Source organism: Eublepharis macularius, chromosome 12, assembly GCF_028583425.1.
Source record: "Eublepharis macularius isolate TG4126 chromosome 12, MPM_Emac_v1.0, whole genome shotgun sequence".
Taxonomy (NCBI): Eukaryota; Metazoa; Chordata; class Lepidosauria; order Squamata; family Eublepharidae; genus Eublepharis; species Eublepharis macularius.
The window spans coordinates 14,093,841-14,117,140 of NC_072801.1; the positions used below are offsets into that span (position 1 = coordinate 14,093,841).

Here is a 23,300-nt window from a genome sequence, read left to right on the forward strand (position 1 = left end):
CTGAAGGGCGGTATATAAATCAGATGTTATATTATTATATTGTCCTGCTGCTAACTGTATAATGTGCCTCTCTAGCTCATAATACCACTTTTGCAAATGTCTCCCCTGCTAGAGGAGCTCCTGAATAACTTTGCCCAGCAGATTGGTGCCTGGAGGTTCTGCATCTATTTCCTGTCAAGTACGAGGAATGATTACGTCATGATGTACAGTTTGACAGTGTTTGAGGTGAGATTTCAGATCAGTATGAAGATGCCCAGCAACATTCTTACCTGGTGCTAAATCACTTCTTTGCTGCAGTCTTTGCATTGCCCTCAACTACAATAACTTCCCATTCCAAACAGAAGAGGTTGATAAAAGCGGAGAAGGTGGTCTGTGTGTATGCTTTAGGGCACCTCTTCCCTCATTCTAGCAAATCCTTGCTCTTTTTAGTTTGGTGCACCTTGTAGCTGTGCTGCACTGGGCAGGCGCAAGGGATTATTTTTATTTAAAATCTATGTATCACTTTCTGATGATAGTTTACAAGGTGACTAAATGTTTGTCCAGAGCTCACTATTGAGTTCTGTTGTTAAGTAAATGTTCCAAAGCAGACTTCTGAGCAGTGAAATCTCCCCCTTCACTCTCTGCTGTTCACTGTAGCCGCAGACAAGCCTGAAACACTGGGATGTGTCTGTCATTTTTAGAACCTGATTAACAAGATGTGGCTCGGTGTCCCATCACAAGATAAAATGGAGATACGCAGCTGCCTCCCCAAGCTCCTTCTGGCTCACCACAAAACTCTGCCTTACTTCATCAGGAACAAGCTTTGCAAAGTTATTGTGGATATCGGCCGGCAGGACTGGCCCATGTTCTACCATGACTTCTTCACTAACATTTTGCAGGTAAGTTGGTTCCTCGAAATTGCATGCCTGAAGTCGGTTAGCAGGTTCAAGCTGAGTGAGTTCTTTGTCTCTCTGACACATTTGAGGGAAACTTGGTCACTTGAGTGGAAGTTTGAACCCAAGACTCCCCAGCCCAAGTCCAGTGTTCTGACCACTACAGCTTAGTGGGGTGATAGAGAATTAATATTTTTCATGCAAGCGGCTGTACTATTACCTGGGTCCACTTTGCATATGGCTTTTTCTGACACAGAGCTGGATCTCTGTCCCTAGTTAATCATATGTGAATAGGGGTGTCAGTATTTGTTGGCCTTAGGCAGTTCCTCCAGATGGTTTTCAGTGCACACATCTCGGACAAACTGCCTGTCACTCTGTCTTAATGGCATAAAATCTCTGGAGCACCCATCCTCCTTAGTTATTTAGGATCCTAGCTAGACAGTGCCCTTTTGTCTGTCCTTAATGTGTCACCATCCTTGTTGTGCCTGGCAGGAGTGGCCACTTAATCTCTTTCGGTGTAGAAAATCACATGGACTCCACTCGGCTCACAGTTCAGAAATGAGTCCCATTTCAACACTGCAACTTTTCCTTTAGGGTTCTGTTAGTATTCTTGAAGGAAAAAAACTAGCCCCAGTACTCCATCCTGAGGCTTTTGTGTGTGCGTGTGCATGTGTTTTTAACCTTTTACAGCTGATCCAGTCCCCCGTGACAACGCCGCTTGGGCTGATCATGCTAAAGACAACGTCAGAAGAGCTGGCATGTCCACGGGAAGATCTCAGCATAGCTCGGAAAGAAGAGCTGCGCAAGTTGCTCCTGGATCAGGTCCAGACAGTCCTCGGACTTATTACAGGTGAGGGTTGGTTCCTCTGATGGGCACAGTGGGAGGCAGGGGAGGTAATCCCTGGTTTTTCCACCACTGTGGATATTCAGTTGTGGAGGAGGGTTTTCTGAGCTGGGCAACAGTTCCTCTAAGTATTTCTGTATGCAACTTTACAATCTGTAGAGGACGACCCAAGGGTACTATCACTGCTATCTTTGACTGTGTCAATATGGCCAATATTGTTCAATCACAGTCTCTAGCAACTTCATATCCCCACTTAACCACAAAGCTCACCTTGGGGCTAGTTGTGTTCTCCCTAGTTAACCTATCTCACAGAGTCGCTGTGAAGGGAAAATGGAGAAGCTGGGATCCCTGAGCTTCATTCAAGGAAGGGTAGGGTCGAAAATGGCAAGTTCTGCATCTCTTGCTTGTGGTCAAGCAAAGATAGCATCTTCCTCCCTGATAACTACGTTAAGACCTGAGTGCAGGCACCACACCACACGCTGCCTGAAATTTCTGCAAGGGGCTCTTCCAAATAGCTCCTCATATTGACATAAGTCTCCTTTGAGAGAGGGGAGCTTTTGTATCAACACAGCTGATGATCCAAGGCATACAGGAGGTAATCCACAGTACTTTTGCACTTCTTCCATAATAGGTCTCTTAGAGAGCATTTGGGACAAATACAGTGTTACTGCTGCCACTCCGCCACCATCTCCAACGTCAGGAGAAAGCGGTAAGGCCTCATTCTGCACCACTGTCTAAGTATGTTCATCTGCTAGTGATACGTTACAGATCAGAGGACTTGGGGCTTAGGCCTGTTGTTAGCAGAGTCGCAAAGGGAATTATTGCCGCTTCTCCTTCTCATGCTGGTGGGGTAACTTCCAGACAAAATGCAGGTCCGTGCCAGCATTGCCTCAGTTCCAGAGGGATGACACTGGTATAGGAAGCAGTCACTGACTGCTCCCATGTACTGGGGGTGGTGGTATTCTAATACCACCCTAGCAGTTTGGTCAGAAGTAACGCTGTTGTGATTCCCATGCTTCTTGGGTAAAGTGAGAATGGGCCCTTTGAAAACTACCAATAACTTGGCGGCCCCAGATGACTACAGGTTCAGATCTCATCTCAACCAGGAACCAATTTGTTGGATTTATTGCATGTTCCGAGCACTAAACCTTAACTCTTTCCTTCTTCCTCGCCCATCTGTAGTAACTACCGGAATGAATTTGTGTGTGTTTGTCCCTTTTGCTTTCCCAGGTGACCTCTTAAGTAGCCTGTTGCGGAGTCCCAGCACAGCCAAACTGCTGAATCAGCCGATCCCTGTCCTGGACACAGAAAGCGAGTACGTTTGTTGCCTGGCACTGGAGTGCCTAGCACACCTCTTCAGCTGGATCCCCCTCTCCGCGAGCATCACGCCTTCCCTCCTCACCACCATCTTCCACTTTGCCCGCTTTGGTTGTGACACGCGAACCCGCAAGATGCCATCCCTCAACGGCAGCAGTCAGAACTCAGTCTTGGGCCCGGAGCGGGGCCGGCTCGGGGTGCTCGCCATGTCGTGCATCAATGAGCTGATGTCCAAGAACTGTGTGCCAGTGGCATTCGAGGAGTACTTGCTGCGGATGTTCCAGCAGACCTTCTACCTCCTGCAGAAGATCACCAAGGAGAACAACGCCCACACAGTGAAGAGCCGACTGGAGGAGCTGGATGAGAGGTGAGGGAGTCCAGCTGATGAGAGGGGGCTGCCTTTAGCCTTTCTTCTTACTGCCAGGCTGCCTTGACCGATCGCTTGTTGTGCGTCATGTATTTAATTGCTCTAGTAACAGAGCAAGGGGGTAGGTAGATGTAACCAGGTACATTGGCAGAAGGAGCAAAGCTGCCGGGGTGCCGTAGGGTTGCATTGTCACCCCCCCCCCTCGCCCATTCATTACATTTGACTGCAGGACTGAGGTGGGACAAGATCTGAATTTGCCGACATTCAGTTGTTGCTGAAAGCATCCAAAGGGACACAATGAGGTAAAGGAGTATTCCTTTTTCTGATTGATACTTGCTCTTTTTTATTTAAAAAATATAAATATTTTATTTTTAAAAAAGAGCACGGGAGGAAAACTCCAGGTTTTGAAAGGAAGCAAGTACTAATTTTAAGCATGGTATGCTCTGAAATATGTGGAGTTGAACGATTTTGGATCGTTGAGCTGGCTTGGCTGCCCATCAACTATACAAATAGGTGTTCCAAAGTCAAAATTCCACAGTTTTCTTTTTTTTAATTACATGTACTCCTTGATTTGTGTATCTGGGGGACTTTTAAGGGACTCATTTTGTGGACTGCTTTTGACAAAAAATGATAAAAGAGGGAGTGGTTTAGCTGTCTAAAATAGCCACTGAACTTTAAATTGGCAGGAAGGGTTGCAGGAGGCATCTCTTGATGGCTTCAGAGTTACTCTTAATGCTTCTTTTGGGCTCTAAGAAACTGGTCGTAATATTTGCTTCTACTTAAATGTCCCTGGAAGGTGATAGTAGTTTTTTAAAAAATGGCCTCATTAAAACCTTGCACATCAGCAAATCAGATTTTTTTTCAAGACCTTCCAAAACAGAGTTGTGTACAGACCCCTGCGGCAGACCAGCCGGGATGGTATGGTGGCAGTTGCATTGGTGGGGGAGGGTGTACAACAGCCAAAAAGGCTCTCCTACAGGGCTGTCCTTCAGATAATGTGGGTTTCCCTGTCCTTAAGATAGTGGTGGTGGACTGCTTAAACTGAGGGTGTCCTTGAGGACACAGCACCCAGTTATACCTTGCCCAGTTCCCGCTTTACTCAGTCAGCCCTTGCCCCATTTGTAAACCCTCAGTTTAAGCCTTGTCTCTTCTGTTGGTTGTGGGAATGATAATCCCCTGCCTCTTGAGCTGTCAGGTGCAAAAGCACTTTTTAAAAACGTCCTGATCCATGAGTGCTAGAAACCAGGAAGCCAAAATTCTGTATCCCAAATAGATCCAGCTCAAGGTGGTTGAGTATGTCGTACTGTGTTCTTTAAGAACCAGACTTCAGAATTACTTTGCGTCCTCTGTCTGCAAAAAAGCCAGAACTTGGAGAGGGGGTGGGGTCTAGTAGGTAATGGGTCATCTCTGACTTTGTTTCTATCAACCGGATGGCTTTCGACTAGAAGATCTGGCCTAGATCCAAAGAACCGTTTTCGTTGCTCCTGAGGCTTTCTTTTAAAAACTTGAAGCAGCAAATGGGCAATTATTCCTGAACCACCGTGCTTCTGAACTCTCCCTTCCCTTCAGACGCGGTCTGGAGGGCTGCAGTTTCACAACACAATTCTTCTTTCCTTGGGTTTCTCACGTGGTTCTCTGGATCCAGACCGTGGTTTCCAGTTTTAAACATCCTGCTGGCTGACCCGCTGTTCTTTCATCTGAGATGGGGTTGTGCAATCCATATAAAGCACTAAGGGGGCTGCTAAGCAGAGGATGTGTGTTTTGGATTATTTCACCAAGCTGAAGTTGCTTTTGACGCGACTGTCTCTTTCTGCTATGTTTCAGGTGTTAATGGAAGGAAGGGTTACCCGCCATGTAGGTAATTGTTGTAGGGCTTTAATTTTAACTGTTGGCTTGGAAATGAGTGAATTGCAATATTTCAATGCAACTTCTGCTGCTGACGGAGTCAGGCTTTTCTTATTGGGGCTTTCTCTCCTTTTTTTTATTCCCGTCTTTTAGTTACATAGAGAAGTTTACTGATTTCTTGCGCCTCTTTGTGAGTGTCCATTTGCGGAGAATCGAGTCCTACTCACAGTTTCCTGTCGTTGAATTCCTGGCCCTGCTTTTCAAGTATACTTTTCATCAGGTACTGTGTTGTAGCCCCCCGTCCATTTCCTCCAGCTTTGTTCCTCATGCTTGATTTCCTGCTGGGTCAGAGGTTCTGCTCAGTGATAGTTGATCTTGCTTAATAAAAATTACTTTTCCTCTCCAGGTTGGTGTGAGCAGTCTTATAATCTCTGGCGTCAGAAAAACCCTTGCGGGCCCTGTGCAGATTTACCCTGATGCCTAGAAATATAGATGTTTTGGGCATGATCAGATCTTATCTGCCTTGGTTCAGCCTAACCAAAAACATAAAACAAATAAGAGTTTTTGAGGTTTTATTGTTAAGATCTTAAAAGGTAATACACTATTTGGCCTACGGGCTGTGCCATCGTCGTCAGACTTTACAGCCTTCTAAGCCTATCGAAGTCAATGGGCTTAGAAAGGTATAACTGCGTAGGACGGTGCTGTCGTTAAAAAAAACAAAAACTTGCACCTGAAGTTTCAGTTACACAGAGGTCTTCCTCAGAGTGGGGCAAAGGAGGAGGAAATCTGTTTCTGTGCCGACACAGCATTCTCCTTCCTCATTTTGTGCTTATCTGTTTTTCAGTCCAAGATGGACGGGGAAGAATTAAATTAGATTTTAATAAACAGGCCCAGTGGTTTGAATTAGGTCTGATCTTCTTAATAATTGCTGCCATCTTTCTTTGAAGACGCGCACGCACGCGTGCACACACGCACACACACAGAGCACCCCATCGAGCCAGTCATTTGTGGTATTTATGTGCAAAAGCAGGCCTCTAAATAGTAGATTAAATAAATTTAAAGAGTTGCCTTTGTAAGCTAGTTGGGGTGTGCCCATGGGGGTGGCGGTGTGTATTTAAAACATGTTACATCTTTTTAAAATCCCAGCCGTAATTAAATATAATTTTCTCCAGTCTGTTTCTAGGGTTTAAGAATAAATAGCGCTTGTTGAAATGCACTTACCTTGCTCCAGTAAGGTAACTTGGGTTCCCCATTTGTATGGCTGCTGCCAAATGACTGAGGGGAGCACATGAGAACTGTGGATGGAAACAGATAATAGAGATGGGGGCTTACTAGATACCAAGTGAGCATTTAAGTGCTTTACCGAGGAGAGGAAGTTGACGTGTCTAGGGAGCGACTGGCCATCCTTTCCTGCTTGAGTTTCTAGTCAGTGACTGTTACCGCTAATGTCCCCCTTTCAGCCTACCCATGAGGGTTACTTTTCCTGCTTAGACATCTGGGCACTCTTCTTGGATTACTTGACCAGCAAGATCAAGAGTCGCCTAACTGACAAGGAAGCAATTCTCAACAGGTAAGTCACACTGGTTGCTGTTGAGGCCGTTTGGGATTAAATGCCTTTCAGATGTGAATTGTGGAGCAGGCATAATTCTGTGCTGGTATCAGAAGATTGCACAGAGGTTTTAAGCCCTTGCATATGTGCGAGAGGGTAATCCTGTTGTACCTAGCTCTGTGCATGAAGGATTCTGGCTGCGAAGAACGCCTTGCCTGCTGGGGCGTGTATTCTCCCATCCACCCTCTGGAAGAAGTTTGCCTTCATGCAAGTTCCAGGGATATAAAGAGGGAGGGTCTGAAACTCCTCCAGATTCTTTCGTCCCAAGTTGTTCACTTGGAGCGTGGGAAAGAACTGAAGCCAGAAGGGGAGTAGGAAACTGACGCCTCATTACACTTGATGTAATGATGTCAGGAATACACTTACATCATTATTTATGGGAGTACCTTTTTCGAGAAGAATGTTTTTACAGCATCTGTATTAAGCGGAAGTTGTAAAGCACAGGTTTTACGTGTGTTCATTTGACAGCCGGGAGTGCGGTTACACCACAGGAACTCTGTTTGAGACTTCCTGTCCCTACCAGCATCAGCCTGTTTTAATTCAACAGAGTTCCGCTTACAAGTCAGTCTAAGGAAGTTGGTGTGTTAGTTAGACTGTGAGCCAGAGGAGTTAGCCGTGTTAGTCTGTAGTAGCAAAATCAAAAAGAGTCCAGTAGCACCTTTAAGACTAACCAATTTTAATTATTATAGCATAAGCTTTCGAGAATCAAGTTCTCTTCATCAGATGCCTGATCAAAACTGTTTTGATCAGGCATCTGATGAAGAGAACTTGATTCTCGAAAGCTTATGCTATAATAATTAAAATTGGTTAGTCTTAAAGGTGCTACTGGACTCTTTTTGATTTAGTTAGACTGTAAAGACCTAGGTTCATATCCCCTCTCTGTTAGCCTGATTTTGAGACAGGTACACACTTTACTTTGAGCCTCCCTCGCAAGTAAAGCTCCCACTCTGAGATCCTTGGAAGAAAGCCAACATGAAAATCAAATAATGAAATAAATTTATGTTAATAGCTAACGCTGCACACTACCCAAACGGTCAAGTGAGAGGACCTGTTTGCATCTTCTTTTCTCCTCGGACAGAAGTGGATACACATCTTAACCTCACATGCTTTGCTCCTGCTCCGCAGGTAGAAGTAGATGCCCAAATAGGAGATTCCTTAACTGTATGAGTGTAGGGTCTCAGGTGTGATCTTCCAAGGCCAGGGGAGATCCTGCATGCAGATAACCACTGGCGGTACCCTTCAGAAATGCACTCTTTTCCCACAGTGAGGATAACATGAGAGGAAATGTGGATGTCCCAAAAGCAACCTGCTGACTCTCCCAGGGAAACCATGTCTTTGGATGGCGGGGGCACTGTTGGCACCTTCCTGAAAAGTGGTTTCTCCAGACCTTTCTCTTCCACAAGAATGAAACGATGACAGATGTTGCCCCACAGCTTGCTATGTCATTATTAGGCGCTGATGTTTGTTTGAGCTCAGGAATTCAAGGGGGGGGGCATGTTGTCATTTTGCAACGGTCCAGTCTTAGTGGGAAAGGCTTGAGTTCTGCATTTGTGCACAGGAAACAAGCGGCTCATTTCTCGGTAGAGTTACCTCCAGCCAAAAGCATGCTGCTCCATTGGTGGTGGAATAGTAGTGGTTTTGTAAGAAAAGGCCTGAGTTTCTGAAGCACAGTCCGGGTGTTGAACAATAAGAGAGAATAAAACCATTGCCCACCATTGTCTTTCTGTGAGCTGCTGAAAACAGTGATGCCCAAAAGAGAGAGAGCAAAATTTGGGGTTGGGGGGAGACTTATTATCCTCTTGCCCTCATTATCAATATATAAATGGCAGCCCTTTCCTTTCTGCCATAGACTTGAATGGGTGGACATGTATAAATTCATACGTTTATTTTATTCACATAGAGCCCATTTTTCCCAAAGGAGCTAACAATACAGGAAAAACATCACCACAGAAATGGAGATTAGGGGGCGGTCCAGAGGGTCTCCCTCCCTCCCTCCTCCTACCTGCTAGCTGGTTTTCTGCCCAGCGCTAGGCTAGGAAAGGAGACAATTCCATGCAGGGAATAGAATAACAATAGAACTGCTTGGGTGCTCCGGGTGGGGTCCCAGTGCTGCTAGAACCGCCCTTGCGAGCTGCCGTGTTCTGCCCTGATGGAGCTCCTCTGTGCTTTGGCTCTTCCCCAGGTACGAAGATGCTCTGGTTCTGCTGCTGACAGAGGTATTGAATCGAATTCAGTTCAGGTACAACCAGGCCCAGTTGGAAGAACTGGACGACGAGGCTCTGGATGATGATGTAAGAGTCAATATTTAGGGCTTGGTAACTGGGAACATGGGTCTGGGTGAGGCTGACATGGCATCTGGGTAACTCGTAACAGCCAAGGTTCCCGACATTAATCTACGTTGGGTGGGAGCTCTTTCTGCATCTTCCGTGTCTTAGAATGGCAAGCTTTGAAAGTTAGGTTGCCTTGTGTAATATAGAAGTTGTGCTAGATAAAGCACCAGGGCCTCTATTTTTTCCCAACGAACTACTGAATGCTTGCACACGATTATGAAAAGCCATTTGATGGTCTAGGACCAGCAACCTGAATGGAAGCAGGGATTTCAGAATCTGCCCAAGAGGCTGGATTCTGTCCAAAGTTGTCCCCTCCCCCTTCAATAAAGAAAAACTCCACCCTGGTTGGGGGGAGCAGAATTGGCTGACCCCAATATTTTCTCCTGCAGCAGCAGACAGAGTGGCAGCGGTACTTGCGCCAGAGTTTGGAAGTTGTGGCCAAAGTTATGGAGCTTCTGCCAACCCGCGCTTTCTCTACCCTGGTAAGCCAGTGCTGTCAGTGTTGAACCCAATACCTAGTTAAGAGCTGAGACCCTGGTATTTCAGGGGCCTGTGATGCCAGCTATAGCAGGCCACCACCAACCAGTTATCAAGCTGCTTTGCCAGTTTCCGGGAGCAATGTGTGTGCAGCTCAAATGCTTCTCGACATTCAAAGTGCCTCCAGCTGGGACTGCCATCAGGGGATTGGGAGGTTTCGCAAGCAGGGTCGATAAGATTCAGATCCATCAGGGTAGAGATTCTTACCCTAGCTTGGATTACTGGTTGGTTGCCATTGCACCAGTTTAAGTTAGTTTTTTATCCCATTCTTCCTCCAAGAAGTTCAGAGCAGCATATATGGTTCTCCTCCTCCAGCGTACCCTCCCAACAGCCCTTTGAGGTAGGTTAAGCGTAGAGGAAGTGACTGCCCTAGGGTCTCCAAATGAGCTTCCCCTGCCCAACCAGTTGGCGCACTGCAATTCTGCTTCTGTGGAGCGTTTTTGGTGGAATGCACCTCCTGTTGCTGCATTCCCACAGAAGTCTTAAGGATTAGGCCCCTGTGCTCCCCTTCACAAGTGAACAACTTGGAGCGTGTGGGACATGCAGCTTGACTGCCCCATGGCACCCTGGCAGAGATCTGAGGCCGTGCCTTTCAATTTAAACTCAAATCAGAAGACCCTTCCTGGCACATTTTTTCCCCTAATTATAGCGGCAAAGAAATGATGGGAAGTTCAGGATGGCACCAGGTAGCCCGCAAGAAGGTCGGGTGTCACTCATCCAGAATCAGCCTATGACAGCCCTGCAGTGCTCTCACTGGCCAATGGCAGTGACTTCTGGGCCGTTGTCAGAGGCATCTGATCCTTTTGCTGTGTGTCCTGTTTTGCTGCCCCGTTGCCAGGCTGGGCATTCTAAATGGCCTGGGCTTTTAGAAGGGGGACCGTCGAAGAGTCTTGTGTGGCCTGGTCACCTTTGGAGGTGGCGTTTCTTTTACATAATCTTCCAAACTTCCGCTTTCAGGCCATTCCTGCCACTTCTGCTAGTTAGTGGAACGGCCAAGTTTCTGAGCTCTGAATCAAATGTCCCCAGTCCAGACTTTGCCACAAGCTCGCAAGGTGGCCTCCGGTATGCTGCTGTCCCTCTGCCTGCACCTCCATCATGATCTAGAAGGAGGGCTGGTACAGCAGTGTCCTAAAAAATTAAAAATGGCCAGCACCTCACAGATTCCGCCTACCTTGTTGATTACTGTGCTTAATATGTTTGAAGAGCTTGGAGGGAGCGCTCGTACGGACTGCAAAGGCAACAGCTGATTGCTGTCTGTGAACAGCAATCCTTTGGGATCTAAGCAGCTCTACCAAGGTTCTCGCTTTGTGTCTGAGTGAACGCACCAGCGGTTCATTTGAGACTACTGCTTTATTTTCGGGTTTAGATCTTCATGCCTTGTTTTTCCCCCTCGTGGGATCTCAAAGCAGATTAGAGCATTCTCCTCCTCTCTTTTTTTTATCCTCCCAGCAACCCTATGAGGTAGGTTAACTTGCAAGAGACTGATTGGCCCCAGGTCACCCAGCAAGTTTCCATGGCACGGTGGGGATTTCAGCCTGGATCTCCAGATGGTGCTCTGGAAGGGGTCTCTGTCTCTTAGGAAATCGAGTTCCCCCAGGGCCCGTCCTGATTTTAGTGCTATGTTTAATTTGGCAGGCTGGCATAACATTTAGGAGGTGGCTAAATTACCGGGTTCTTGAACAGGAGAGAACCTTCAGTTCATCTTCGTTCTTCTGTGCCTCCACACATGGGGACTGCGCAGGCGCAGGCCAGCCGCCGGAGAATTTTCTAGAGCTTCCAAGGCTCCGAAGGGGCCGTCTGTCGCGCGCCTCAGCGACCGTTTTCCCGCCCAAACGGTCACGTGATCCTACAGCGACCAACGGCCCCTTCCCTCAGTTCTCTTCTTGCCGCCGCTTGGAGAGAACGTGAGCTTCGTTGCTCTGTGCTTTTTTGTGCTTCGTGCTTTATTCTGACTGATTGCTTGGCTTTTGACTTCGGACTTCGTGACCTCGACTATTCTTCGGATCTCGTTTTGGACTTTGTTGTGGACTCGGTAATTTGACTCGGACTGTTTTTGACCTTCCTTTCGCGTGCCCCTGAAGATGGCCTCAAAGGCTCTCTTCAAGCATTGCCTCCAATGCCACACGAAAATGGCCAAGACCGATGGCCATGAACTGTGCCTGTTCTGTTTGGGGGAGACCCATAATGTGACGGCCTGTAAAATTTGCCAGGGTTTCACCAGCAAGGCCCGACAGGAGCGCAAGGCCCGACTGAATTCCTCCCTGTGGCAGAAGGTCATGTCCGGAGGCGCTCCGTTGCCCTCCTCCAAGGCCGGCCCAAGCCCCTCTGCCGAACGGCATTCCAGAGCTGGCTCAGTGGCCTCCGCGAGGTCGGGGTCGAAACCGCGTCCCCCGAGTACCTCGGCGTCGAGAGCGGCCTCTCCAGCGCAGGGACCGGTGCGGCCGCCCCGTAGCGCTTCATCTACCAGGTCGGATCCGAGACCTACGTCGGAACCGAGGATCCTGGTACCGAGTCCCCGGTCGGAACCGACGTCCGGATCGGTTCCGATGAAGCCTAAGAGGTCGAAGCCGAGGTCCCCTTCGAAGGTGAGGAGCGCGTCGGTTCCGAGGTCTTCTTCGGAACCAGCGAAGAAGAAGAAGAAGACCAAGCATCATCGGTCGCCGCGTCCCGCTCCTCAGGAGGAGGTCATCGTGCTTCCTCACACGCCTTCCCCTCACCTGGGCTCCCCGGAGCCAGAAGACATCACCGTTCCTGTGCCGGATCCGATGGCCTTCGAGACGGTGCCCGCGGAATTCTCGTCGGGTCCGGAGCCGAGCCCGCACCGTCGGAGCCGACCATCGCTTCCCCTTCGGTCGCCGAGGCTGGAACCGAGCCCGTCTCCTCGTCGGAGCCGTCCGTCGCCTGCCCGTCCGTCTCCACCTCCGGTCGGTCGTGAGCGTCATGGTTCCGGGGACAGTGTCCGATCAGTCCGGTCCACTGCGTCCCGGCATCGGCAGGCTTCCTACCTCCCCTCGCCATACCGTTGCCAATGGGAGGGGGCACCTGCGGGCTTCTCCGTGTCGGAACCGAGGCCTTCGACATCGAGGTCGGCGTGGGCTCCCCCTCCGCTCCAGGTTCCGGAATCCCAGCTCGGTTCCGATGAGGAGGATGTGGAGAGCTTTGGCGGCTACCAGTCGGAGTCCTGGTCCGAACCATCGCCAGCGGAGGAGCTAGTGCCATCTGCGGACTCCCCATTCGAGGACCTCCGCATCTACGCCGACCAGATGGCAAGGATGGCCAAGGCTCTCGAGATGGACATCTCTTCGGCAGTCCCCCAGACCAAGGACAAGCTCCTCAAGCGTATCTATGGGGATAATCCGGCGTACGTTGGCTTCCCCATGCTCGAGGGTATTGAGGAGATTGTGGAGAAGGTGTGGCAGGTGCCCTGTGATCAGCCTCCAACATCCAAGAGGATTGAGCAGCTCTACAAGATCAAGCAGGGTACCTGGCCGGCGCTGGTGAAACACCCTCCACCTTCCTCCTTGGTCACAGAGGAGTTCAACCCCAGGCGATCGGGTCACTCCTCGGTGCCTGCCGATAAGGAGGGCAAGAAGCTGGATGCCATGGGCAGGCGCCAGTACATTGTTTCTTCCCTGGGTCTGAGGATTGCCAACTATCAGACCATCATGGCAGGGTACCAGCTGTACCTCTGGGAGAAGTTGGCATCCTATACACGAGACCTCCCTCCTGAGCAGAAGGCTGTGGTGTCCCTGCTGCAGACAGAGGCTGTGAGGCTGTCTAAGCAGCAGATGAACGCTGGGAGCCACGCTGCTGACACTGCTGCTAGAGGTATGGCGTCGGCGGTGGTCCTCAGGCGCCACTCCTGGTTGCGGTCTACGGCCCTGTCCCAAGAGGTACGTTCCAGGGTGGAGAGCATGCCATTTGAGGGGGACTCGCTGTTCTCCAAATCGACCGACGAGACCCTGAAGAAAAAGAAGGAGGACCGGCAGACGGCGCGGTCTTTGGGTCTGGCTCCAGCGGACAAGCCCTCCTCCAGGTCACGGTACGCTCCCAGGTCTGGCCCTTACCACTACCAGGGCAGATACCAACAGCAGCGGCCGGGCTACCATCAGTATCCTGCCTACCAGCAGCGGCCTTACCCTCCCGCACAACAGCAGAGGAGGCGTCGGCCCTTCAAGCCTCGTCAGGCACAGCAACCGGCCCAGCAGAAAGACCAGCAGGGCGCCGGGAGGCAGTACTGACGGGTCGCGCCAGCCGTATCCCCGAACTTTTCGGACAGACTTAGTCCACTCCTCTCTGAGTGGGAGTCAATAACATCTGACTCATGGGTCTTAACTATTGTTGAGCTGGGACACGGGCTGGAGTTCGTTGAGCTGCCTAGATGCAGTTCACCCCTGACAGCTGTCAATAACACTATGGCCGAGCTGGATGCGGAGATCGTGTCGCTCTTGGCCAAGGGTGCTGTGGAAGAATTGCCCTATGAGGACTCTGTAAAGGGTTTCTTCTCTAGGTTCTTCCTGGTCCCTAAGAAGGATGGGGGTTTACGTCCCATTTTAGATCTGAGGGGCCTTAATGCCTTCCTCAAGGTGACCAAGTTCCAAATGGTTACGTTGGCGGCGGTGATCGCCTTACTAAAGCAAGGGGATTGGTTTGCGGTTCTTGACTTAAAAGACGCATACTTTCACGTGGGCATACGGAAGGAGCACAGGAAGTACCTGAGTTTTGTTTACCGGCAAAGGGTTTTCCGGTATAAGGTGCTCCCCTTTGGCCTGTCCACTGCCCCACGAGTGTTCACTAAATGTGTGGCCCCTGTGGTTTCCTTCCTACGGGAAGAAGGCTGTACCATCTTTCCGTACCTCGATGACTGGCTCATCGTGGCTGAATCGGAGTCTAGGCTGGTGCAGGACATTGGCTTGGTACTTAGCACTTGCCAACGCCTGGGGCTCCTGGTGAACTTGGAGAAATCCAAGCTGGTGCCCAGCTGCAAGGTGTCCTACATTGGTGCGCTTTTAGACTCTGTGGAGGGTAAGGCCCTGCTCCCCTTGGAGAGGGCTCGGTCCCTAAGGGGTCTAGTGTCCATGTTTAAAAGGAACCGGTTCCAGTCTGTGCGCACTATCCAGTGCTTACTAGGGCATATGGCAGCGGCCACCTCTGTGGTGCCTTTCGCTAGGCTGCGTATGCGCCCTCTCCAGAACTGGTTTGTGCGGAGGTACGATGCTCTGCTGCACCCTCCGTCCCTCAAATTCTCTATCCCGAGGGTCATCCTCTCCTCCTTGGACTGGTGGCTGTCTGATGACAACTTGTTTAGAGGGACCCCTTTCGGGTATCAACACCATGACATCACGGTTACCACTGATGCCTCTCTGTTGGGATGGGGGGCTTACTGTGGTGATGTGTCGGTGCAAGATGTCTGGTCTGACAGGGAAAAGACCCTCCATATCAATGTGCTTGAACTAAGGGCCATTCGTTTCGCACTTGTGTCTCTTACAGCACTGCTGAGAAATCGTCATGTCTTGGTGCAGACGGACAACACGACTGCCATGTACTACGTGAATCAGCAGGGGGGCACAGTGTCCATGGCCCTGTGCCGGGAAGCCACACTCACTTGGCAGTGGGCTATCAAGAACGGCGTGTCGCTCCGTGCTATACACGTGGCTGGGTCAGACAATGCCCGGGCAGATGCCCTCAGCAGGGCCCCGTTACTAGACCACGAGTGGGAACTGAACGGAGAGTGCGTTGGGCCGATCTTCCGGATGTGGGGTCATCCAGTGATAGACGTGTTCGCCACTGCGGCGACCACCAAGGCCCACACGTTCTGTTCCAGGGCAGGGAGCGACCCCCTCTCTATTGGGGATGCCTTCCAGTTTACGTGGACGCAGGGCTTGCACTACATGTTTCCTCCATTCCCCTTGATTCCCAGGGTCCTGTGCAAGATAGAGGAGGACGGGACGGACTGCATCCTGGTGGCCCCCTTCTGGCCACGGCAGGTTTGGTTCCCGAAGCTCCTGCGGATGTCCCAACGGACATATGTCAGTCTGCCCCCTCGGCAAGACCTTCTCCTGAACGGGAGCCTGGTCCACCACGATCCCAGGAAGCTGCACCTAACGGCTTGGCGGATCGTTCCTCCCCGATAGGCTTTACTGACGAGGTACAGAGGGTCCTCCTGAATGCTCGTCGGCCATCCACTAGGCGCGCTTATGCGGCCAAGTGGCGCAGGTTTGAGCTCTGGGCACTTGCCAGAGGAGTGGTGCCTGACAACAGTCCCTTGGGGGTTGTGTTCGAGTATTTGTGCCACTTGCGTGGCCTGGGCTTGAAGGCTTCCTCCCTCAAGGTCCACCTGGCAGCGATTTCAGCTGCTCACACCCGAGTTGAGGGTGCTACGGTGTTTTCTCACCCACAATCCCGCCAGTTCCTTAAGGGCATGTACAATCTTTACCCACCTGTGTCGGCGCCAGTGCCTCAGTGGTCACTGTCTTTGGTGCTCTCACGTCTCATGTTGCCTCCGTTTGAACCTATGGCTACATGCCCCTTGGATATGCTATCCTACAAGGTAGCATTCTTGGTGGCCGTCACGTCGGCTAGGAGGGTCAGTGAGCTGTCTGCACTGCGGTCTGACCCCCCTTTTCTTGTGTTTCATCCCAACAAGGTGGTCCTGCGTCCCTGCCTCGGGTTCCTGCCCAAGGTGGTGTCCGCCTTCCACCTCTCGCAGGATATCTCACTGCCTGCATTTTTTCCTCAACCTTCCTCTAAGGGGGAAAAGGCCCTTCATTCCCTAGACTTGAAGAGGGCCCTAGCCTATTACCTGGATAGGACGAAGGAATTCCGCTCCTGTCCTCACCTGTTTGTATGTTTTGGGGCCAAGGACAAGGGTAACAGGGCTTCCTCACAGACCCTGTCTAGGTGGATTGTGACGGCCATTAGCAAGGCCTATTCCCTGGCAGGGGTGGCTTGCCCGCTCCATGTCAGAGCCCACTCCACGCGGTCCCAAGCATCCTCTTCGGCACTCCTCAGGGGGGTGCCCCTGGTTAACATTTGTAAAGCAGCCACATGGTCCTCTGCAGACACCTTTGTCAGGCATTACGCCGTTGATGTCAATGCGGAGCAGGATGTATCTGTGGCCAAGGCTGTCTTACACTCCCTTTTTTCCTGAGGGAGTTTTGGAATGACTTTCTTGGCGTACCTGCTGGGTACCCTTGGTGAAAGTGTGTATATATGTACCTGGGGGTGTGTATATATGTAAATATTGAATATTTATGTGTCCTTACACAGTTTTTTACATAGATGTATATATGCATATCTATTTATTGTTGTTCTTGTTTGTTCAATAAAATTGTGTTGGACTTCACCCCCGCCTTCCTTATTGTGTGAAGCTTGGTACACTCCCATGTGTGGAGGCACAGAAGAACGAAGATGAAAACAGGGTTAACATACCTGTAACTTATGTTCATCGAGTTCTTCTGTGCTGACACACAACCCTCCCTCCTACCCCGCTGTGAACTCCAATGCACAATACTGTGATGGCTGTAACGGATATTGGTGTTTTTAAGGTGTTATGGCTGAAGTGTATTGGTCAAGCGGCGGCAAAGGAGAACTGAGGGAAGGGGCCGTTGGTCGCTGTAGGATCACGTGACCGTTTGGGCGGGAAAACGGTCGCTGAGGCGCGCGACAGACGGCCCCTTCGGAGCCTTGGAAGCTCTAGAAAATTCTCCGGCGGCTGGCCTGCGCCTGCGCAGTCCCCATGTGTGTCAGCACAGAAGAACTCGATGAACATAAGTTACAGGTATGTTAACCCTGTTTTGTATTCTTTGCAACTGAAACTGTCGTGATCCCATTCCTCCTTTCCTCTTTCCCAGTTCCCAGTGCTCCAGGAAAACTTGGATGTCTATCTCGGACTACAACAGTTCATAGTAACGTCAGGGACAGGTAAGGGCAACATCTGTTGAGTGATGTCCAGTATACTCGGGGCTTTTTTTCTGGGGAAAGAGGTGGTGGAACTCAATGGGTTGCCCTGGGAGAAAATGGTCACATGGCTGGTGGCCCCGCCCCTTGATCTCCAGACAGAGGGGAGTTTAGATTGCTACAGCGGCGCGGAGGGCAATCTAAACTCCCCTCTGTCTGGAGATCAGGGGGCGGGGCCACCAGCCATGTGACTATTTTCAAGAGGTTCCGGAACTCCGTTCCCCCGCGTTCCTGCTGAAAAAAAGCCCTGCGTATACTCATGCTGCAGTCTCTGTTGTTCATGAGGAGGGCTGTTGCCTCTTGTTTCTGTTACGACTTTTAACGAAGTGTTTCCTTTTGTCTATTGGCACTGGGAGGTAAGGGGAAAGAAGTAGGAAAATCCAATCGCTCCATGGATGACTATTGAAATATTTCTACCCGGCCTTTCCTTTTAGTTCAGAACAGCTTACAAGTGCACTGCTAAGCAGGTCTACTCAGAAGCAAGTCCTGCGTTATTCATCAGCCTTAGATTTTAACCTTGGCTAAGTGGCTTTGGGGCTGCAGCTGAATCTCTTGACCCAAACCTTGGGCCTTGGTTTCTGAGATGCTATAGTTTCGCTGTCCTGTATATATGCAGGTTCTGAAAACAGTGCTGATAATTTTGGGCTTTGAGAACAGTGTCTGAACATACATGGAGTGTTTTTAGGGTTCGTGATGGCAGTAATTCTGAAGTAGATCAATGCTGTATGGATTGGATTTGTACTGGCACAAATACACCAAGTACGGAAACCTTGTGAAGGCACATAAAAGACAAAAATGGCCAGCTTTTAACAGTCGCACTTTACCAGCGCCTCGTCTAGCATTCAGTGCCTGAACTGTGACCCGCAAGATGGCTAATGCAAAGCAAATGCATGTAACATGATTACAGCAAACGCTTCATTTCCTGGTAGGCGAGCTCTATAATTAGATTTCTCATTTGAGTGCTTGGTGTGTTACAAGGTTAGGGACTATGTATGAGCGTTGTATTTAAATTTTTATTAAGTATTTGAGGGATGTGTGTGTGGAACTGTTCCTTCAGATTGTAACAGTAGTCCTTTGTCCTCATCTGTAGACCCTATGAATCGCTTCTGCCTGGCTCTTTCCTTGTGTTTATGTTGAAAGGTTCATGCTGTCCTTTTCAGGTCACAGGCTGAACATTACTGCCGAGAATGACTGTCGGCGTCTCCACTGCTCTTTGCGAGATCTCAGCTCCTTGCTGCAGGCTGTGGGCCGCCTAGCCGAGTACTTCACCGGAGACATGTTTGCTGCCCGTTTCCAAGATGCTCTGACAGTAGTGGAGAGGTAGGCAGTGGGACACTCTGCTGAAATGTTCACAGAGCACGGGATGGGCATGTTCCTTGTGCCTTCCCCACTTCTGGCAGCTGTTGATGCATCAGTCCAAACTAGCATTTCTCCTTACAGAAAGTATCTTAAGGGAGCATGGGTTGGGCATGAGTCTGAGGCCAGCAGGGGCGTGGAGATGTTGCCATGGTACTTGGAAAAACTGGTAAGGCCTGAGGAACTGGGATGTACCGGAGATCCGTATTGCCTAGACCAGCTGCTGTCAGGTTATTTGTTGAGCCCTATCCACAGCTCTATTGTTTTCAAATATCTGCAATCCTTACCCTGTAGCATTGTTTGAAAGTTTATTGAAAGTCCCAGCTGTTGATTGTATTGTACTACGCTGTGTCTCATTGGGAAGGCAGGCTATAGATAGCATGAAATACCTGTTTTCATGCTTAACATGTATAGAGGGGATCTATCTTAACATGGGTGGCTCAGTGATGGAGGCACCTGCTTTGCATGCACAGGGTCACAGATTCAATCCAATTAAATGAGCTCAGGGAAGCACCATGCAGGGTGACCGGAACTCGATGAATCCGTGGTCTGACTCGGTCTGAGGCACGTTGTTATGGCCATGATGCCCTCCTTCCCCTTTTTCATTGCACTTCCCCACCGCCACTTCTGATCTTGCTTCTTCCCCCAGGTTAGTCAAGGTAACCCTGTATGGGTCCCAGATCAAGCTGTACAACATTGAAACTGCTGTGCCATCTGTGCTCAAACCTGACCTCATTGATGTGTAAGTATCGGCAGTCTTTTAAGCACAATGTCCAACTTCCGTGATGTTCTCGTATTGAAACTGGGAAGCACAGTGCAAATTCTTCATGGGCCTCTGTGGGGTCATTCTCCCTGCAGTCTCTATCACAAAGATCTCTTTCCTGGATGGGAAGGCAGCAGGGCCCAGAAATGTTTGTTTTGCCCTGGTCTCCATCTGCAAAACCAGTTGGTGTGTGCTGGTTAATTGTATCAGAGGGGAAGGAGTTAATGCCCCGATACATATTTCTCCAGCCTGCGATCGGCAGGACCCAGAGGACTGGCTCTGGCTTTCTGGTGTGGTTGGTGTGCTGTTTTCTCCCCAAGTGGGCTTCGCTCCTTGGCTCCTCTTCCTTCAGCCTCTGCTTGTGAAGCTCCTGTAACAGCAGCTTCACCAGTGGCCCGCTTAGCAAAAATAGACCATTGTTTTCTTCTAAGGATTATGAGAGGTATGTCATTTTGCGGGTCCTGCAGGCCCAGACACAAGGATTGTTCTCCTCCCCTTTCCCCAAACTCTTCGCTCAGCAGCAGTGCGATTGCTGTCATAAGGCTGCTGTGGAGGAGAGATCCGTCAGTGGCAGCCAGCCTCTGAATCCCCAGTGCTCAGAGACAACACTGGGGGAAAGCCTCGGCCTCTCTGCCCAGTTGTTTGCCCTCCAGGGTAGCTGCTTGGCTGCTGTGTGAAACAGGATGCAGGGACTGCTGGTTCTGATCCAGCAGGGCTCTTCTGAGGCCGCTGCAGCCACTCGGGTCTCTGTTATGCCTCAGCAGAGGGACTTGTAAAGGCTTCCTGAAGGCCCTGTGCTAACGCGGTGAAATAATTGTTTCCTTGTGATGAACCAAATGCGGCTTGTTTTTTCAGATTTCATAAAGCAAGTACAGATTTGACGCAATCGGGGTATGTTTGCTTGGGGGTTGGGGAAGAAGTCTGGAGAAGAGTGTATCTGTTGAGCTCCGTAACCAGGTGCTCCTGTCTCAGTTATGGAGTGAGAATTGCACACCTTTGAGGGGCTAGAACTTCCCGACTAAAACAGGATTGTATTGTCGAAGGCTTTCACGGCCGGAGACCGATGGTTGTTGGGGGTTTTCCGGGCTGTATTGCCGTGGTCTTGGCATTGTAGTTCCTGACGTTTCGCCAGCAGCTGTGGCTGGCATCTTCAGAGGTGTAGCACCAAAAGACAGAGATCTCTCAGTGTCACAGTGTGGAAAGGATGTAGGTCATTTGTATCTACTCAGGAGGGGTGGGGTTGAGCTGAGTCATTCTGTAAGAGTTTCCCAGGGTGTGGAATGCTAATGGCGGGAGGCTTCATTGTATCCTGAGGAGGTTCTTTTGCATATGGATTGGTGCTTGATGTGCTAATCTTCTCTGCAGGGCTATTGTCGGGTGTGGAGTGTTTTGTTGGCCTGGTGTTTTTCAGAACTGGAGCCCATGCTCTGTTCATTCTTAAGGTTTCTTCTTTCCTGTTGAAGTTTTGCTTATGCTTGTGAATTTCAATGGCTTCCCTGTGCAGTCTGACAAAGTAGTTGGAAGTGTTGTCCAGTATTTTGGTGTCCTGGAATAAGATACTGTGCCCTGTTTGAGTTAGGCTATGTTCAGCCACTGCTGATTTTTCAGGCTGTCCAAGTCTGCAGTGTCTGATTGTTTTTCACTCATTTCAAAAGTGTCTTGAGGCCAAGGCACAGAGAGGTGGTGGTTTATGCCCATCGAAGATCATGGCCAATGACAGCTTTCAGTATTTACTCAAAGTTCAGGCTGTGTATCAATCTGGTCTTTCTTTCCATGTCTCCCTGGTTTGGTCTCCCTAATTCGCTTTTCGTGTAGTGCTTTATCCGTATTGAATCGTTCCAACAGTGTTTCCTTTCTCCTTGCCACAACCGCGTGTGCCTTTTTGAAGGCTCGCTTCTACTCTACCCAGAAGATTGCTTTTCTCCCCAGGCATGCCCAGTCACTGGCTGCTCTGCAGGCGTACTGCCACTGGCTGGCCCAGTTCTACGGCGAAGTTCATCGGCAGAATCAAGAGCAGTTCATCTCTCTCATCTCCACCTCCCTGGAAGCCATCACTCCACTCATCAGCTTCAAGGTACCAGCATCCAAATGGCCATCTTGTATTAAACACCAGCTTGTAGAGCAGCTCTGAGATAGTCCACCGGCGGTCATTTGGTGCAGTAGCTCAAGCGCAGGGGGAGTAAAAGGATCTGTTGCCCCCTAGGTAACGCGGGGGGCGGGGGCAACGGGGGCAGCCTCGCCCGTGTTGCCAGAGGAACGCTGTTGGGTTTGTGTCAAAGCAAATGACAGCCTTGTGTGAAACAGTCAGCTACCTTTTTCTAAAAGGTGGGGCGACTTCAGATCGTTCTGCTCAAGAAATCTCTCTGCATTGGAGGCTTGAGAAGAGAGTTCAGAACGAGAGCGCAGGAGCCTTTCAGATTTCCATCCTGCTGCTCGTCCACCCCTCCTACAGAGACATGGATGCGTTAGGATCCTTTAGGGGGGCTCCCAATCGGAAGGCTTCTTTCGCTGTTTCTTACCATCTTTCCTTGGCTGTTCATACTTGGGTTTTCCTGGGAGCTTTAAAAAACAAGCCGCCTGTAACCCTAGAGCAAAGGAGAATTCGTAGCTGGGTTCTCGGGTAGTTTCCTTGTTAGAAGAGCTTGGCTTCCCGTTCTGAAGGAGAGTTGCCTCATGGACTCAAAAAGAACACCTGTTGTTTGGGTGATGTTGTCTCTTCGGGCACCTCCCCTTTGGACCAAATCCCACGCCCTCCGGCGATGGCACAGGGTGAACGCCTTTCTGTCCCCAGGTGCAAGAGAAGCTGCTGCTGTCAGCCTGCCACCTGCTGGTCTCCTTGGCCACTACAGTGAGGCCTGTGTTTCTGATCAGCATTCCAGCCATACAGAAAATGTTCAACAGGATCACAGAGAGTTCTGCACAGCGTCTTCCTGATAAGGTGAGCCAGCAGTCGTTTTGGGGTGCAGCAGCGCATTTGCCAGCCAGCATCTAATGGTTCTAGATTGCGGACAGGGCTATAATATGGAGTTTCATGGAAACAGAAGCTTTGGGGGGGGCTGTCTCTCTGCCCTTTGGGGGGCTGCTCTATGCAGTTAGGAGGTCCTGCTGGCCTTCATCAGTTGCACAGATCGGGACAAAAACCTTCTTGTTCTGCTAAATAAATAAATCTGAACACTAGGAACAGAATCATCCTGATTAATTTAATTAGCAAGTGTGTCTTCCTCTAGAGAACATCACTGCCACTGGCGTGGCACAAAGCCCTCTGTGTTCATAACTGACCTTTGGAGGGGTGAGAGGCTCAGTCCAGAATATCCCAGTCCCAGTTGCTGTGCAGCCTTGTCAGAATCTGAATTACTTTGGCCACTCAGGGCCACATGTCCCTGCCTCCTCCTGCCCCAGAGAGATTCCCCATGAGCAGCCAGAGCCAGTTTGTTCCATATTTTTTCCTTCGCCTTTCGGAACGCATCACCATAAAGAAATCTGTCTTTTGGAGCTGTCCCA

The 23,300-nt window shown here is 50.0% G+C and overlaps 1 protein-coding gene across 2 annotated transcripts in view; it reads left to right on the plus strand.

Moving 5' to 3' along the window:
* XPO6 (exportin 6) overlaps positions 1 to 23,300 on the plus strand; it is a 44,985-nt gene that overhangs the window by 13,510 nt on the left and 8,175 nt on the right. The window contains exons 3-16 of one of the 2 annotated variants that reach the window (XM_054994600.1): positions 113 to 225; positions 681 to 878; positions 1,563 to 1,722; positions 2,348 to 2,425; positions 2,947 to 3,400; positions 5,399 to 5,525; positions 6,706 to 6,815; positions 9,037 to 9,145; positions 9,574 to 9,666; positions 17,575 to 17,644; positions 18,841 to 19,000; positions 19,686 to 19,778; positions 21,729 to 21,873; positions 22,591 to 22,737. In XM_054994600.1, the coding sequence (XP_054850575.1) occupies positions 113 to 225; positions 681 to 878; positions 1,563 to 1,722; positions 2,348 to 2,425; positions 2,947 to 3,400; positions 5,399 to 5,525; positions 6,706 to 6,815; positions 9,037 to 9,145; positions 9,574 to 9,666; positions 17,575 to 17,644; positions 18,841 to 19,000; positions 19,686 to 19,778; positions 21,729 to 21,873; positions 22,591 to 22,737 (2,057 nt within the window). Of the gene's footprint in view, positions 1 to 112; positions 226 to 680; positions 879 to 1,562; positions 1,723 to 2,347; positions 2,426 to 2,946; positions 3,401 to 5,398; positions 5,526 to 6,705; positions 6,816 to 9,036; positions 9,146 to 9,573; positions 9,667 to 17,574; positions 17,645 to 18,840; positions 19,001 to 19,685; positions 19,779 to 21,728; positions 21,874 to 22,590; positions 22,738 to 23,300 lie in introns of those variants that run through there. The other variant, XM_054994601.1, reaches the window with a different exon arrangement.